At 39.0% G+C, this 16683-nt stretch overlaps 1 protein-coding gene across 7 annotated transcripts in view; it reads left to right on the top strand.

Annotated features, from left to right (window-relative positions):
- The first annotated feature begins 14371 nt into the window (after positions 1-14371).
- The window catches only part of USP47 (ubiquitin specific peptidase 47), a 116575-nt gene continuing 114263 nt past the window's right edge, over positions 14372-16683 (top strand). For 6 of the 7 annotated variants that reach the window (XM_063671149.1, XM_054437473.2, XM_063671148.1 and 3 more), the window contains exon 1: positions 14372-15635. In XM_063671149.1, the coding sequence (XP_063527219.1) occupies positions 15597-15635 (39 nt within the window). In that variant the 5' untranslated portion in view covers positions 14372-15596. The remainder of the gene's footprint in view (positions 15636-16683) is intronic. The other variant, XM_054437474.2, reaches the window with a different exon arrangement.

Here is a 16683-nt window from a genome sequence, read left to right as displayed (position 1 = left end):
CAGTCATTATGTTAACCAGTTTTCATACATTATTTCTTTTAATTTGTTGTCTTTGAATTATTTTAAAAGAATTAAAAGAACACAGTATGATTTAATGTGAAAATGAAAAAGAGAAGATTCCAGCTGGGCACGGTGACTCACGCCTGTAATCCCAGCATTTTGGGAGGCGAGGCGGGAGAATCACTTGAGGTCAGGAGTTCAAGACCAGCCTGGCCATTATGGTGAAACCTTGTCTCTACTAAAAATACAAAACTTAGCCAGGCGTGGTGGCATGTGCCTGTAATCCCAGCTACTCGGGAGGCTGAGGCAGGAGAATCACTTAAACCTGGGAGGCAGAGGTTGCAGTGAGCCGAGATCACACCACTGCACTCCGGCCTGGGTGACAGAGACGCTGTCACAAAAAAAAAAAAAAAAAAAAAAAAAACCAAAAGAAAGAAAAAGAGAAGATTCCAACTAACTCCTTACTTCCACCGACATTGAGAACTTCCATTCCAGTGACTTAGAGATAATTACTACAAACTTTTCTGAGGAGAGGAGGAAGGGGGAGGAGCATATTCTTCTAGAGATTTCTATGCTTATACTGGTATACATATTTATAACATCATCTTTCAGTACACAAATGCCATACATACTATCCTGCAAGTTTCTTTTTCTTATTTATTATATCTTGATCTTCTATCTCACCTTTTTTAAAATAAACTTTTCATTTTTGCATAATTTTGGATTTACAGTAGAGTTGCATATTAACATTTTACATAATCAAGGTGCGTCCGGAGTTGGTTCCTTCTGGTGGATTCTTGGTCTCGCTGACTTCACAAATGAAGCCATGGACCTTTGCAGTGAGCGTTACAGCTTTTAAAGGTGGCACAGTCCCAAAGAGTGAGCAGCAGCAAGATGTATTGTGAAGAGCGAAACAACAAAGCTTCCACAGTATGGAAGGTTACTCGAGCGGCTTGCCACTTCTGGCTGGGGTGGCCAGCTTTTATTCCCTTGTCCTCGCCCACGTCCTGCTGATTGGTCCATTTTACAGAGTGCTGATTGGTCCATTTTACAGAGTGCTGATTGGTGCATTTACAATCCTTTAGCTAGACACAGAGCACTGATTGGTGCGTTTACAATACTCTAGCTAGACAGAAAAGTTCTCCAAGTCCCCAATGGACCCAGGAAGTCCAGCTGGCTTCACTTCTCAAAGGTACTTTTGTCAAAAATAAGAAATTAACATTGGTACATTAATATTAACCAAACTCTGACTTTGAATTTCACTAGTGTTTTCACTAATGTTCTTTTTTGTTCCAGGATCCAGTCTAACACATCATGTTGCATTTAGTCCATAAGTTTTTATTTTTCTACCTCATTCTATTTGAATAACTGCATAGTATTATATAGTATAAGTGTACCACAATTTACATGATCCTACTGACAAATATTTATATTATTTCTAGTTTTGCATTATTACAAACAATGCTATAATGAACATCAATACATATGTCTTTGTACACTTGTACTGTAGGATAATCTTAGAATTTTGGGGTCAAAGAATAGGCACATTTGAAATTTTTTATATACATTGACATATTGCCTTTAAAATGTTTTTAATAACTCATATTCCACCAAATTCAAACAAGAGTTTTTATTTCCCCATAAATTTTGCTAATCTAAGAGTGAAATATCATTTCATTGTTTTCATTTGCAGTTATTTAATTATGAGTACATTTGAGTATCTTTTCAGATATTTATTGGCAGTTTATATTTCATTTTTAGTGAGGTGCTAACTTACCTTCTAAGCATTCTTCTCTTGGGTTGTTCATCTTTTCCTTATTGATTTATAAGCAGTCTTTTAAACTGAAAAAATTAGCCATTTGGCATATTTGTTGCAAATATTTTTCCGGATGACATTTTGTCTTTTGACTTTATTTATGTTAATCTTTGCTATACATGAGTTAAAATTTTTTAATTACCATCTTTCACTTTACACTTCTGGTTTTTGTTTTGTTTCAAATCAATATTATTATAAAATATTCACCTTTGTATACATTATTTCTAATTCTCACAATGCTATCAAGTAATTATTACAACTCAGTCTTCACATTCTCAAGGAATATTGAGATCTCTTCAAATGACAAATTTATAAATATTACTCTATTTCAAAGACATTATGAAATCATTTCAGAAAGTTTAACACTGTGACTCCAACTTTATTTTGCTAGATTCCTTCCTATTCTTGCACCTTAAAAGTTAGGCACTTGCAGACCCCAAAGAAAGCTGAGTGAATTGTGGTCAATTTATCTTTGGTTGCCTTAGGCGCTGATATTTGCCTCTCCTCCTTCAATATGTTTACCAAGGTATTTTCTGTTGACGTGAGCCTCTTTTTAACACTGTTGAACACACTGACCTATTAACCTTTTCTTTATGAATTTCTTCAGCTTAGAAAGAGGCAAGCAAGCACTTCTGTGGCAATGACTTTAATCTTTATAAAATGTCAATAGAAAAATGCTACTTTAGGTCACAGAACCAATTTTTTTTTTAGGTTACAGTGGGTTAAGAGCCCCACAAATGTCCTCACTCGCTTACCTCATGAAAATATTTATACAAATGTTCCTAGGTTTCTCCCAGATTACATTTTCTTAAGCATCATTTTTTCTATTCTCATCTTCACACCAAAAGTCAGTCATCTTTTCAATATTCAGTGGTTTTTAACTTAATTGATGAGCTTTTTTTCCTTAGTGGACGCACTCATTTAAATAGTTTCCCAAATTACTTTTTCTTGTTTCCTTATTGATGGTGTCTTTTCCATCATAAATATAAGCCATTGACTAATTTTACATCCCACTCTTTAACTTAGACAGAAGGCCTATTTTGTGGCTAAGATCCCTCACTTTAATAATTTCTTCAATCTCATTACTAAGAATTGAATTTCTTTTCAGCGTCATTTTCCACAAAGAAAATTCATGGAAGAACTACGTAAGTGGAGAAGAGTAGGCAGAAATGAGACTACGTCAAAGTGTAGTTGCTGTATGATTAACAAGACTTACTCACTAGCTAAGTGACTAGTTTATTTATTCATTTATTCAACATGAATTTAAAAGCACCTACTACATGCCAGGTATTGTGAGGGCTGTGCATTCCCTCATGAAACTCAGTCTATTGCTAGGATAATTATAGCCAGCATATATTGATTGCTTAGTATTTGTCAGGTAGTGTGTGTTGAGTGCTTTAAACAGTTTATATGAATTTCCTCACTTGTAAGATGGGGATATTAGAAGTACTTATGCATAAAGTTGTTGAGAGAACTGAATAAAAAATATGTGCAAAGGGGCTGGGCACAGTGGTTCACACCTGTAATCCCAGCACTTTGGGAGGCTGAGGCAGGCAGATCATGAGATCAGGAGCTCGAGACCAGCCTGACCAACATGATGAAACCCTGTCTCTACTAAAAATACAAAAATTAGCTGGACATGGTGGCACGTGCCTGTAATCCCAGCTACTTAGGAGGCTGAGGCAGGAGAATCACTTGAACCCGGGAGGCGGAGGTTGCAGTGAGCCAAGATCGTGCCACTGCACTACAGCCTGGCCAAAAGGAGACTGTCTCAGACAGTCTCTTTTTGCTGTATTCAGGAAACCCATCTCACGTGCAGAGACACACATAGGCTCAGAATAAAAGGATGGAGGAAGATCTACCAAGCAAATGGAAAACAAAAAAAGGCAGGGGTTGCAATCCTAGTCTCTGATAAAACAGCCTTTAAACCAACAAAGAACAAAAGAGACAAAGAAGGCCATTACATAATGGTAAAGGGATTAATTCAACAAGAAGAGCTAACTATCCTAAATATATATGCACCCAATACAGGAGCACCCAGATTCATAAAGCAAGTCCTGAGTGACCTACAAAGAGACTTAGACTCCCACACATTAATAATGGGAGACTTTAACACCCCACTGTCAACATTAGACAGATCAATGAGACAGAAAGTCAACAAGGATACCCAGGAATTGAACTCAGCTCTGCACCAAGCGGACCTAATAGACATCTACAGAACTCTCCACCCCAAATCAACAGAATATACATTTTTTTCAGCACCACACCACACCTATTCCAAAATTGACCATATACTTGGAAGTAAAGTTCTCCTCAATAAATGTAAAAGAACAGAAATTATAACAAACTATCTCTCAGATCACAGTGCAATCAAGCTAGAACTCAGGATTAAGAATCTCACTCAAAACCGCTCAACTACGTGGAAACTGAACAACCTGCTCCTGAATGACTACTGGGTACATAACGAAATGAAGGCAGAAATAAAGATGTTCTTTGAAACCAACGAGAACCAAGACACAACATACCAGAATCTCTGGGATGCATTCAAAGCAGTGTGTAGAGGGAAATTTATAGCACTAAATGCCCACAAGAGAAAGCAGGAAAGATCCAAAATTGACACCCTAACATCACAATTAAAAGAACTAGAAAAGCAAGAGCAAACACATTCATAAGCTAGCAGAAGGCAAGAAATAACTAAGATCAGAGCAGAACTGAAGGAAATAGAGACACAAAAAACCCTTCAAAAAATCAATGAATCCAGGAGCTGGTTTTTTGAAAGGATCAACAAAATTGATAGACTGCTAGCAAGATTAATAAAGAAAAAAAGAGAGAAGAATCAAATAGATGCAATAAAAAATGATAAAGGGGATATCACCACCGATCCCACAGAAATACAAACTACCATCAGAGAATATTACAAACACCTCTACGCAAATAAACTAGAAAATCTAGAAGAAATGGATAAATTCCTCAACACATACACCCTCCCAAGACTAAACCAGGAAGAAGTTGAATCTCTGAATAGACCAATAACAGGAGCTGAAATTGTGGCAATAATCAATAGCTTACCAACCAAAAAAAGTCCAGGACCAGATGGGTTCACAGCCGAATTCTACCAGAGGTACAAGGAGGAGCTGGTACCATTCCTTCTGAAACTATTCCAATCAATAGAAAAAGAGGGAATCCTCCCTAACTCATTTTATGAGGCCAGCATCATCCTGATACCAAAGTCTGGCAGAGACACAACAAAAAAAGAGAATTTTAGACCAATATCCTTGATGAACATTGATGCAAAAATCCTCAATAAAATACTGGCAAACAGAATCCAGCAGCACATCAAAAAGCTTATCCACCATGATCAAGTGGGCTTCATCCCTGGGATGCAAGGCTGGTTCAATATACGCAAATCAATAAATGTAATCCAGCATATAAACAGAACCAAAGACAAAAACCACATGATTATCTCAATAGATGCAGAAAAGGCCTTTGACAAAATTCAACAACCCTTCATGCTAAAAACTCTCAATAAATTAGGTATTGAGGGGATGTATCTCAAAATAATAAGAGCTATTTATGACAAACCCACAGCCAATATCATACTAAATGGGCAAAAACTGGAAGCATTCCCTTTGAAAACTGGCACAAGACAGGGATGCCCTCTCTCACCACTTCTATTCAACATAGTGTTGGAAGTTCTGGCCAGGGCAATTAGGCAAGAGAAGGAAATCAAGGGTATTCAATTAGGAAAAGAGGAAGTCAAATTGTCCCTGTTTGCAGATGACATGATAGTATATCTAGAAAACCCCATTGTCTCAGCCCAAAATCTCCTTAAGCTGATAAGCAACTTCAGCAAAGTCTCAGAATACAAAATCAATGTACAAAAATCACAAGCATTCTTATACATCAATAACAGACAAACAGAGAGCCAAATCATGAGTGAACTCCCATTCACAATTGCTTCAAAGAGAATAAAATACCTAGGAATCCAACTTACAAGGGATGTGAAGGACCTCTTCAAGGAGAACTACAAACCACTGCTCAACGAAATAAAAGAGGATACAAACAAATGGAAGAACATTCCACGCTCATGGGTAGGAAGAATCAATATCATGAAAATGGCCATCCTTCCCAAGGTAATTTACAGATTCAATGCCATCCCCATCAAGTTACCAATGACTTTCTTCACAGAATTGGAAAAAACTACTTTAAAGTTCATATGGAACCAAAAAAGAGCCAGCATCGCCAAGTCAATCCTAAGCCAAAAGAACAAAGCTGGAGGCATCACACTACCTGACTTCAAACTATACTACAAGGCTACAGTAACCAAAACAGCATGGTACTGGTACCAAAACAGAGATATAGATCAATGGAACAGAACAGAGCCATCAGAAATAATGCCACATATCTACAACTATCTGATCTTTGACAAACCTGAGAAAAACAAGAAATGGGGAAAGGATTCCCTATTTAATAAATGGTGCTGGGAAAACTGGCTAGCCATATGTAGAAAGCTGAAACTGGATCCCTTCCTTACACCTTATACAAAAATCAATTCAAGATGGATTACAGACTTAAATGTTAGACCTAAAACTATAAAAACCCTAGAAGAAAACCTAGGCATTACCATTCAGGACAGAGGCATGGGCAAGGACTTCATGTCTCAAACACCAAAAGCAATGGCAACAAAAGCCAAAATTGACAAATGGGATCTAATTAAACTAAAGAGCTTCTGCACAGCAAAGGAAACTACCATCAGAGTGAACAGGCAACCTACAAAATGGGAGAAAATTTTCGCAACCTACTCATCTGACAAAGGGCTAATATCCAGAATCTACAATGAACTCCAACAAATTTACAAGAAGAAAACAAATAACCCCATCAAAAAGTGGGCGAAGGACATGAACAGACGCTTCTCAAAAGAAGACATTTATGCAGCCAAAAAACACATGAAAAAATGCTCACCATCACTGGCCATCAGAGAAATGCAAATCAAAACCACAATGAGATACCATCTCACACCAGTTAGAATGGCAATCATTAAAAAGTCAGGAAACAACAGGTGCTGGAGAGGATGTGGAGAAATAGGAACACTTTTACACTGTTGGTGGGACTGTAAACTAGTTCAACCCTTGTGGAAGTCAGTGTGGCGATTCCTCAGGGATCTAGAACTAGAAATTCCATTTGACCCAGCCATCCCATTACTGGGTATATACCCAAAGGACTATAAATCATGCTGCTATAAAGACACATGCACACGTATGTTTATTGCAGCATTATTCACAATAGCAAAGACTTGGAACCAACCCAAATGTCCAACAATGATAGACTGGATTAAGAAAATGTGGCACATATACACCATGGAATACTATGCAGCCATAAAAAATGATGAGTTCATGTCCTTTGTAGGGACATGGATGAAATTGGAAATCATCATTCTCAGTAAACTATCGCAAGAACAAAAAACCAAACACCGCATATTCTCACTCATAGGTGGGAATTGAACAATGAGAACACATGGACACAAGAAGGGGAACATCACACTTCGGGGACTGCTGTGGGGTGGGGGGGAGGGGGGAGGGATAGCATTGGGAGATATGCCTAATGCTAGATGACGAGTTGGTGGGTGCAGCGCACCAGCATGGCACATGTATACATATGTAACTTACCTGCACGTTGCGCACATGTACCATAGAGCCTAAAGTATAATAATAATAATAATAATAATAATAGTAATAATGAAAAGAAAAAAAAAAGCAAAGGATCTAGAGCAGGGCTCAATCTATATAGTCAACCAAATTTTTTTTTTTTTGAGACAGGGTCTCTCTCGTCACCCAGGCTGGAGTCCAGTTGCGTGATCTCGGCTCACTTCAGCCTCGACCTCCCAGGCTCAAGGGATCCTCCCACCTCAGCTTCCTGTGTAGCTGGAAGTGTAGCAGGGGTGCACCACACCCGGCTAATTTTTTATTTTTTGTAGAGATGGGGTCTCCCGATGTGGCCTAGGCTTGTCTTGAACTCCTGGGCTCAAGTGATCCTCTTGCGGCAGCTTCCCAAAGTGCTGGGATTACAGGCGTGAGCCACTATGCCTGTCTATTCAACCAATCTCTCCAATCTCTCTCTCTCTCTTTTTTTTTTTTTTTTTTTTTGAGACAGAGTTTTGCTCTTTTGCCTAGGCTGGAGTGCAATCGCGCGGTCTCAGCACACTGCAGCTCACTCAGCCCCGCCCTGGGTTCAAACGATTTGCCTATTTCATCCTCCTGAGTAGCTGGTATTATAGGCACCCGCAACCATGACTGGCTAATTTTTTTTTTTTTTTTTAGTAGAGATGGGGTTTCACCATGTTGGCCAGGCTGGTCTCGAACTCCTGACCTCATGTGATCCACCTGCCTTGGCCCCCTAAAGTGCTAGGATTACAGGCGTGAGCCACCGCGCCTGGCCTCAACCAATCCTAACTGCTATAGTTTTGTGATTATTATTACTTTCTTTACTAGTTACTATAAAAACCTTGTGAAGAGAGGCTGTTATCATCCCCATTTTACAGATAAGAAAACCGAAGCTTGGTGGATTTAAGAGATCTACCCAAGGCATGTCACACAGTTAATAATAACAGAGGTAGGATTCAAATTCAAATAATGTATTTTTAGCTTATTCTTTCAACCACTTAGCTCTTTGGTCTTCTGTACTCTGGCTAACGTATAAAGTTCAAATTTCCTTTCTATCACAATTATGCTATATGTCATGGACTTTTCCAGTCAACATGGCAAATGTTAAACTGATAAATGCCAAGGGTCTACTTTATTGCCCCCATTTTATAGTTGAGAAAATGGAGGTTCAGACAGGTCTTATATGGAGGAAGTGGCAGAGTTTGGATTTCAAAACAGGTAAATCTGGCCCCAGAGCCACATTACACTGACTAAGGATTTTCTCCTTAACCTTATTAAAACATAGTCATGGTGAAATTTTCCTTTCATTTTTATAATACACATTTAACCTTCTATTTTCACTGGTTCTTAAATTGTATAATGTGACTTTGACTACATGCTTAGACTTGTGCAGTGAAGAGTCTTGAAATATAAACGAAAGAAAATAAAATCTTAAGTATTGCCATGAACATTTAAAAATATAACTTTTATTTTGGAATAATTTTATGTTTTCAAGAAAGTTACGAAGATAGGACAGAGAGTCTGTATATACCTCCTCCACTTTCCCCCATTACTTATATCTTACATTACCATATTACACTTATAAAAACTAAGAAACTATCAGCAATGAACAAGTGGAATTTGAAATGTAAAACACATTACCATTTACATTAGAACCCCCCAAAATCATGCTTACATATAAATCTAACCAAATATGCATGATATATATATATATATGTATATATATATATGTGTATGGGAAGTGACAAAACTCTAATGAAAGGTATCAAAGAACTAAACAAAGGAAGAGATAGTCCATGTTCCTGGATAGGAAGACTCAAAATTGTCAAGATGTCAGTTTTTCTCAACTTGATCTATAGATTCAGTGCAATCTCAATCACAATTCTGGCAAGTTATTTTGCGGATATTGACAAACTGATTCTGAAGTTTATACAGAGAGGCAAAAGACCCAGAATAGCCAACTCAATATTGAAGAAGAACAAAGTCAAAGGGCTGACTTCCAGACTTACTTTAAAGCTACAGTAGTCAAGACAGTGTGGCATTGGTGAAAGAACAGACAAACAGATTAATGGAACATAATAGAGAGCCCAGAAATAGACCCACGTAGATATAGTCAACTAATCTTTGACAAAGGAGTAAAGGCAATATAATGGAGAAAAAAGTCTTTTCAACAAATGGCGCTGGAACAATTTTATGTTCACATGCAAAGAAACACGTCTAGCCACAGACCTTATACTGTTCACAAAAATGAACTCAAAATGGATCATAGACCTAAATGTAAACTTTAAAACTATAAAACTCCTAGATAATAACAAAGGAGAAAACCTAGATGACTTTGGGTTTGGTGATAACTTTTCAGATATACCGCCACAGACATGATCCATGAAATAAGTAATTGATAAGCTGGGCTTCGTTAAAATTAAAAATTTCTGCTGTGTGACAGACAGTGTCAAGAGAATGAGAAGATGAGGCACAGATAGGGAGAAAATGTTTGCAAATGACACATCTGATAAAGAACTGTTATCCAAAATATACCAAGAACTATTAAAAGTCAATAATAAGAAAATGAACAACCCAATTAAAAAAATGGGCAAAAGACCCGAACAGACACCTTACCAAAGAAGATAAGTATATGAAAAGATGTTCAACATCATATGTCATTAGGAATTGCAAATTAAAACAACGAGAGATACCACTATACATGTATCAGAATGGTCAAAATCAAAACTCTGATGATGTCAAATACTGGCAAAGATGTGGTGGAGTAATGGGAACTCTCATTCATGGATGGTGGGAATGAAAAATGGCACAACCACTTTGGAATGTTTAGTTTTGTAAAACTATGCAGTTTTTTTTTTTGTTTTTTTACAAAACTGTGTAAAAAACTATGTAAAAAAACCGATGTAAAACATGCAGTTTTTTGTTTTTTTTTTTTTTACAAAACTAAACATACCCTTACTGTGCGATCTATCAATCATGCTCTTTGGTACTTACCAAAATGAATTGAAAATTTACACATACACAAAAATGTGCACGTGGATGGCTGTACTTACTTTATTGGTAATTGCCAAAACTTGGAAGCAACTAAGATGTCTTTCAGTAGGTGAATGGATAAATGAACTGTGGTACATCCAGATGATCGAATATTATTCAGTGCTAAAAAGAAATGAACTATCGAGCCATGAAAAAACACGGAGGAAACTTAAATGCATATTACTAGGTGAAAGAGCCAATTTGAAAAGCCCACATACCATATGATTCCAACACTCTGGAAAAGGTAAACCTATGAAGACAGTAAAAAAGATCAGTGAATGCCAGGAGTTAGGAGAGACAGAGGAATTAATAGGCAGAACGCAGCAGATTTTGAGGGCAGTGAAACTATTCTGTATGATACTGCAATGGTGGATATATATCATTATATATTTATCAAAACACGTGGAATGTACAACACCAAGAATGAACCCTAATGTAAACTATGGACTTTGGATGATAATGATGTATCAATGTAGGTTCATCAGTTATAACAAATGTACCACTGTGGTGGGAGTTGTCAATAGCGGAGAGGGTGTGTGTGTAGGGACAGTGGGTGTATGAGAACTTTCTGTGCTTTCAGCTCAATTTTGCTGTAAACCTAAAATTGCTCTAAAAAATAAAGTTTAATTACAATTTCTTCTCATTTACTATTTAAATATAGTCTTTGCTGTTAATAATAAAAACAAAGGCCGGGCATGGTGGCTCATGCCTGTAATCCCAGCACTTAGGGAAGTTGAGCGGGTGGATCACCTGAGGTCAGGGGTTCGAGACCAGCCTGGCCAACATGCTGAAACCCTGTCTTTACTAAAAATAAAAATCTGCTGGGCGTGGTGGTGTGCACCTGTAATCCCAGCTACTCAGGAGGCTGAGGCAGGAGAATCGCTTGAATCCAGGAGGCAGAGGTTGCAGTGAGCCAGGATCACACCACTGCACTCCAGCCTGGGCAACAAGAGCAAAACTCTGTCTCAATAATAATAATAATAATAATAATAATAATAATAATAGAGTGTATTAAATTTTTTTAAAAACATTTTAAAAACTAAGAAATGAACATTAGCACATAAATATTAACCAAATACAGATTTTATTTGAATTTTACCATTTTTTTTTTTTGTTAATGGCTTCTTCCTGTTTCAGGATCCAATTCAGAGTGCCACATTGCATTTACTTGCCAGATTTCCTCAGTTTCCTCTGGTCTATGACAGTGTCTCAGTTTTTCATTGTTTTTCATGACCTTAACAGTCTTGAGGAATACTGACCAGGCATCCTGTAGAATGTCCTCCAAACTGGGTTTGTGTGATTTTTTTTTTTTTCATACTTTGACTGGGGTTATACTATGAACATTTTCATTTGAAAAGGAAAAGGAAAATATTCCCAAAGAAATTATAAGAAAAATCATCAGCCTCTGACCTACACCAGTCTTGGCATTTGGTTTTTGTTTTTAATTCAACAACAATTTATTAATGACCTACCATGTGCCAGGCATTGTTCTAGACATTGAGGATGCATTATGGACAACCAGTTTAGATTGGATTATCATAAAAGGCCTCTTCGAAGATTTAACATTTGAGAAGCCCAAATGACAAGATTGAACTAGATAAGAGAAAAGATTTGGGGGAAGAATATTTCAGGGAAAGGAGATAACTACTACAAAGGCTTTGGGGCAGAGACAAACTTTATGTATTTAAAAAGCTCAATAAAGGCAAAGTGGCTCAGTCATTGGGTGTAAGAGGAAGAGTGGCAGATGACTGGAGCAAGACAGACAGGGGTTTGATTACATTGGGTCTCACAGGCTATAGCAAAGAATGTGAATTTTATTCTAAGAGGGACGAGATGTCTTTGGAAGATTTGGAAGGGATATGACATATTTTTGAAAGATCACTCTGGTTGCTCTGTGGAATATGGATTGTTGAGGGATAAGATTAGAAACAGGAACCCAGTTAGGAGGTAACTGCAGTAGTCTAGGCAAAAGAATAAAGTAATTGGAGTGGGATGTGCAGTAGTGGATAGAAGGAAAAGTGGATAGATTTGAGATGTGTTTCAGAGGTGGAAGCAACATATGAAGGGATTGAATGTAAGAGGAAGAGTGTCAGGTTTTTGGTTTGACAAACTGAATTGATGACAGTGTAATTTATCAAGGTGGGGAAGAACTGATAGAGGATATGTTGCAGGAGGTAGGGGAGGCTTGGAAATCAAATGTTCTGTTCAGGTCAAGTTTAAATTTGGGATGTATTGAGCCATTAAAAAGGTAGATATATGAGTTTACAGCCTATGGGAGAGGTGAGGACTGGAGACATAAAATTCACATATAAAGTAAATAAACAAACACATATCCATGTAATCTCAGTAATAATATATTAGGAAGAGTAGCCATATATTTGTATTTGTCCATTTATTCATTAATCAATTCATGAATCCACATACTTATTCCACAAATATTCATTGTATACTTACCAACCTATCAGGCTCTCCTGCAATAGTCAAGCCACTGGCCTATAAAGAAAAGAGTGTGCAATCAGAAAAGGGGGATTGTGGGAAGAAAATGTTAGACTTTCTTTTTATATTTATTTTAATCTAAAAACACAAAATTAAATCTTACTTATATTGAATATATAAACACTGGCATCTCACTACTCCTGAGTGAGAAGTGTGAGTTCTGCAATGTAGAGAATTCAGAGATTCCTTCATTTTCTTTTTAGTATGTTGTGACTTATTCCAGTTTATGTGGGCTGGGTTAAGTAGATTTATCAATTACATTCTTATTTCATTATATCAACCTTTACTAAAATGAAAGTGACTAAAAAGGATTTCTGGAAAGACAACATGAGTTTGAAATAATATTGCAAGCATAAGCAAAAAAGATGACAGAGATGACATTTTTACTTCTAGGGTGAGCACTACAGCACTGGCCAGCACTACAGAAGACACCTTACTAAGTCATGGGATGACATTTTGAAAACAGAAGTTTGGAAATATTTCCATCATGTGATTTTGATGCAAAAATGATATATGTGAGCCACCCAAGGCTGGGACTATGGTGAAGCAAATGGTTTTCAAGGTGAAAACTATTCACCTTGGGCACAAAATTTAAGGGGGGGTGCCAAAAATTCAATAATCAAGACAACTAATCTTAATACAGTATTTTAAAAAGTCAAAATTTATCTTAATCAATCCATGATAATCAAAATATCAAAACCTTAAAGACAAGATCTATAACCCCCAAAACTTATACATGAATACTTAAAACTTGAAGACAGAAATTTTCAACCTCTTAAAAATCTTCTAAGCAATTTATTCCAAAGAGCTTTGAACCCATTTGTAAAAATATAAAAATGCAACATCTTCTGGTTGACATCGGGAAAGATGGAACACTACTAGCTGAATTTCAATAAAAACCTTTGCATGGTTGTTGGATGGAATGGATAAAAATGAAACTTTTTTCATATCAGTTTTTTTTTTTTAAATCGTTCTAAACATGCATTAGGAAGAGTGGCCAAAGATGTACTTCTTCCTTTAGGATCTACATCTTTGTGAGTTACCTTTTTTTCAGCTTATGACAGCCATTAAAACCAAGTACAAAAATAACCTGACGTTCAATCAGACATTTTAATAACTACTTCACAAAGTATTAAAGATTTTTAAAACTAACGAAACCTAGTCAATCATATTGATTTCCTTAAATATTTTTAGTGGGAATAACAAAGATTTTTATACCATTAATATGGAAAATAACTCAGTTATTTTAAATGTTTATTTCATCTTTGTCTTAGCCTTTTTACATTTTACAAATGTTTTATAATTCTGCACACAGCAGGACACGTATAAAACTTATATAAGTATATGGATTTTTTTTTTTGGTAACGGGATTTACAATAAAAAAAAGTTTGGAGAACACAAGTGCAGGCAGTTAATGCCGTGGGTGTTAGGAACATGACAAGATTATATTATCTCAGCATGCTGTAAGATCACTGTATCCATAAAACTCTTCATGAAGGAGCCCCGCCGAGTCTCCATAATGGAAGTAGGATTTGGAAAAATGACTACTGCAAACTTTGTTTAGTGTAACACAAAGCACCATGCTTACTGCTAGAGAAGATTAAAGTTCTCTAAAAACATTGTTAACGGAGATCACAGGTTGAAGCATACTGCACTCTACTCTTGGAGGCTAGCTCAGTCTCAGACTTGGCCCTGATGGAGAAGGAAGTTCCCTGGAAGAGGGCAGGGGAGCACCTCTCCAATGCAGTTGCGGGGGGCGGGCGGTGAGGACACCGCTTCATAAGGGAAGGGGTGGCTGCCTCCCCCAGCAGGGGGTGGCCCCTGAGGTCCCTCCAGCTGGGGGCCCTTGAGAGGGAGGGTGGGGAGAGAAAAGAACGTCAGGAGAGTGAACGGGAACAAATAAAACGCTGTCCATTCTGACTGGAAGGGCCAGAGCCGTGTCTAAGGGCGGGGGCCGGGAGGTGGCCCGCGGTGGTGTCTCTACCAGGACGAGGCCTGGGGTATCTGAAGAGGGGATGACGTCCAGGCGCTTTGCTAAAGGGAAGCCAGAAGGGTATGAGTTGCTAGGGTCAGAGATGGGGCTTTCGGCTCGAGTCTTTCCCTGCAGGGCAGAGAGGACAGTGGGCCTGGTCCTTCCCCGGCCGGCAGAGGGAGTCCCAAGAAGGAACGTCCAGTTCTTCTCTAACGAAAAGCGTTTGCATGGCTGTCTCGCCAATTCTGTACCTCCCGGGGCTGAGGAAGAGCCGAGGTGACTAAAAGCTAGCGACAAGTGCCGGCCACCTCGGGCGCCAGGCTTGGAGCCCAACGGGCCGAATTCTCGCGAGAGCGGCAGCCGCCATTTTTCCATTGATTGCAGCGGGCTGGGGGAGGGGCCGACGACGAAGGCGGCGGTGGTAGCGGCGGCGGCGGCGGCGGAGCCCTGGGTCGGTGTCTGCGCGCTGGTGTCTGAGGCCCGGGCTGAGGCCTCCGCGATTGCTGGAGCGCAGGCGGCGGAGAGGATGACTGCCGCTGCCATTCTCTCTTGAGCTAGCGAGCCGCCGCCACCCTCCACCCTCCCCAGGCAGGGCGGAGAGGAGCGGCCGGAGTCAGCGATGGTGCCCGGCGAGGAGAACCAACTGGTCCCGAAAGAGGTGAGGGGCCCTAGAGGAGGTTAGGCCTTAGGCCTGCGGCCGCTCGAGGCAACACAGGCCCGGGCCGGGGTTCGGCTGCGGGCCCGGCCGGGGTGCAGGCTCGGCTGTGGGGGAATGAGGAGGCGTGAGGCAGTCGGGGGTGGACGGTGGGTGAGGCGAGCAGTTGGGAGACCCGCTGGCTCTAGGGGCCGGGGAGCGGACCTCCTGCCTGGGGTTTTATGGGGCTGGACGAATAAAGGAGCGGACGGGAAGGAATCAGGTTCTGCTTTAGGGGAGAAGGTGGCCTTTTAAGTTCTTGTTTAACGTGTCGAGCCGAGAGAGATCATTTCAAAGAAAACATTCTGCAACAGTTGCCTATGGGCACGGCAGGGTGACTGTGCTGCTTCTGGGTTTGACAGTGGCAGCGTATAGCTTTCAGCGCTTGTGAAATCTACACCCAAGTGAGATCTGTGGGAGGGCAGACTTAACTGTTACGACTTTTTTTCAACTCCTGTTACTTGGTAGTACTATTGGCCTGCCTAAATGGGGCCTACCGAAGATCGTGGAAAAGTAGTACGTGGGACATTAATGTAAAGGAAGGAGATAGGAGAACATTACCACATGGAGAGCTGAACTCTTTTTTTTTTTTTTTTTTTTTTTGAGGTTGGGTTGTGTATGCCAATTTGAGTGACTTCTTAAATTCTTAAAAGCAAGTGATAGGAGAAGCCTTGACTACTTGGCTTCTCTTGAATAGTAGTAGAAGATTAAGGGTAGAATCCAGCACTGGCCAGCGAATTTCAACATATTAATAGTATCTCTGTTGGCTTTATAAATATCTTCGGCGTATTCGAATGTGTATTTTTAAATGGCTGATCATCAGGCTAATGCTTTGGATTTTTATTTCTCATATACCTTAAATAGAGACGAGTGTTGGATTGAAATTAGCTGTGTGGGATCTTGAAATTAATGAGTGATCATTACAGATTCTTAAATTTTTTTGTGCCTGTTTTACTTGTTTTGTAGCAATTCTTTGCTACTTAAGCAAGCTCTGACAGTATGCAAAGGTGAT

The sequence above is a fragment of the Pongo pygmaeus genome, chromosome 9 (assembly GCF_028885625.2).
Source record: "Pongo pygmaeus isolate AG05252 chromosome 9, NHGRI_mPonPyg2-v2.0_pri, whole genome shotgun sequence".
Lineage (NCBI taxonomy): Eukaryota > Metazoa > Chordata > Mammalia > Primates > Hominidae > Pongo > Pongo pygmaeus.
This window is presented reverse-complemented; position numbering and strand designations above follow the sequence as displayed.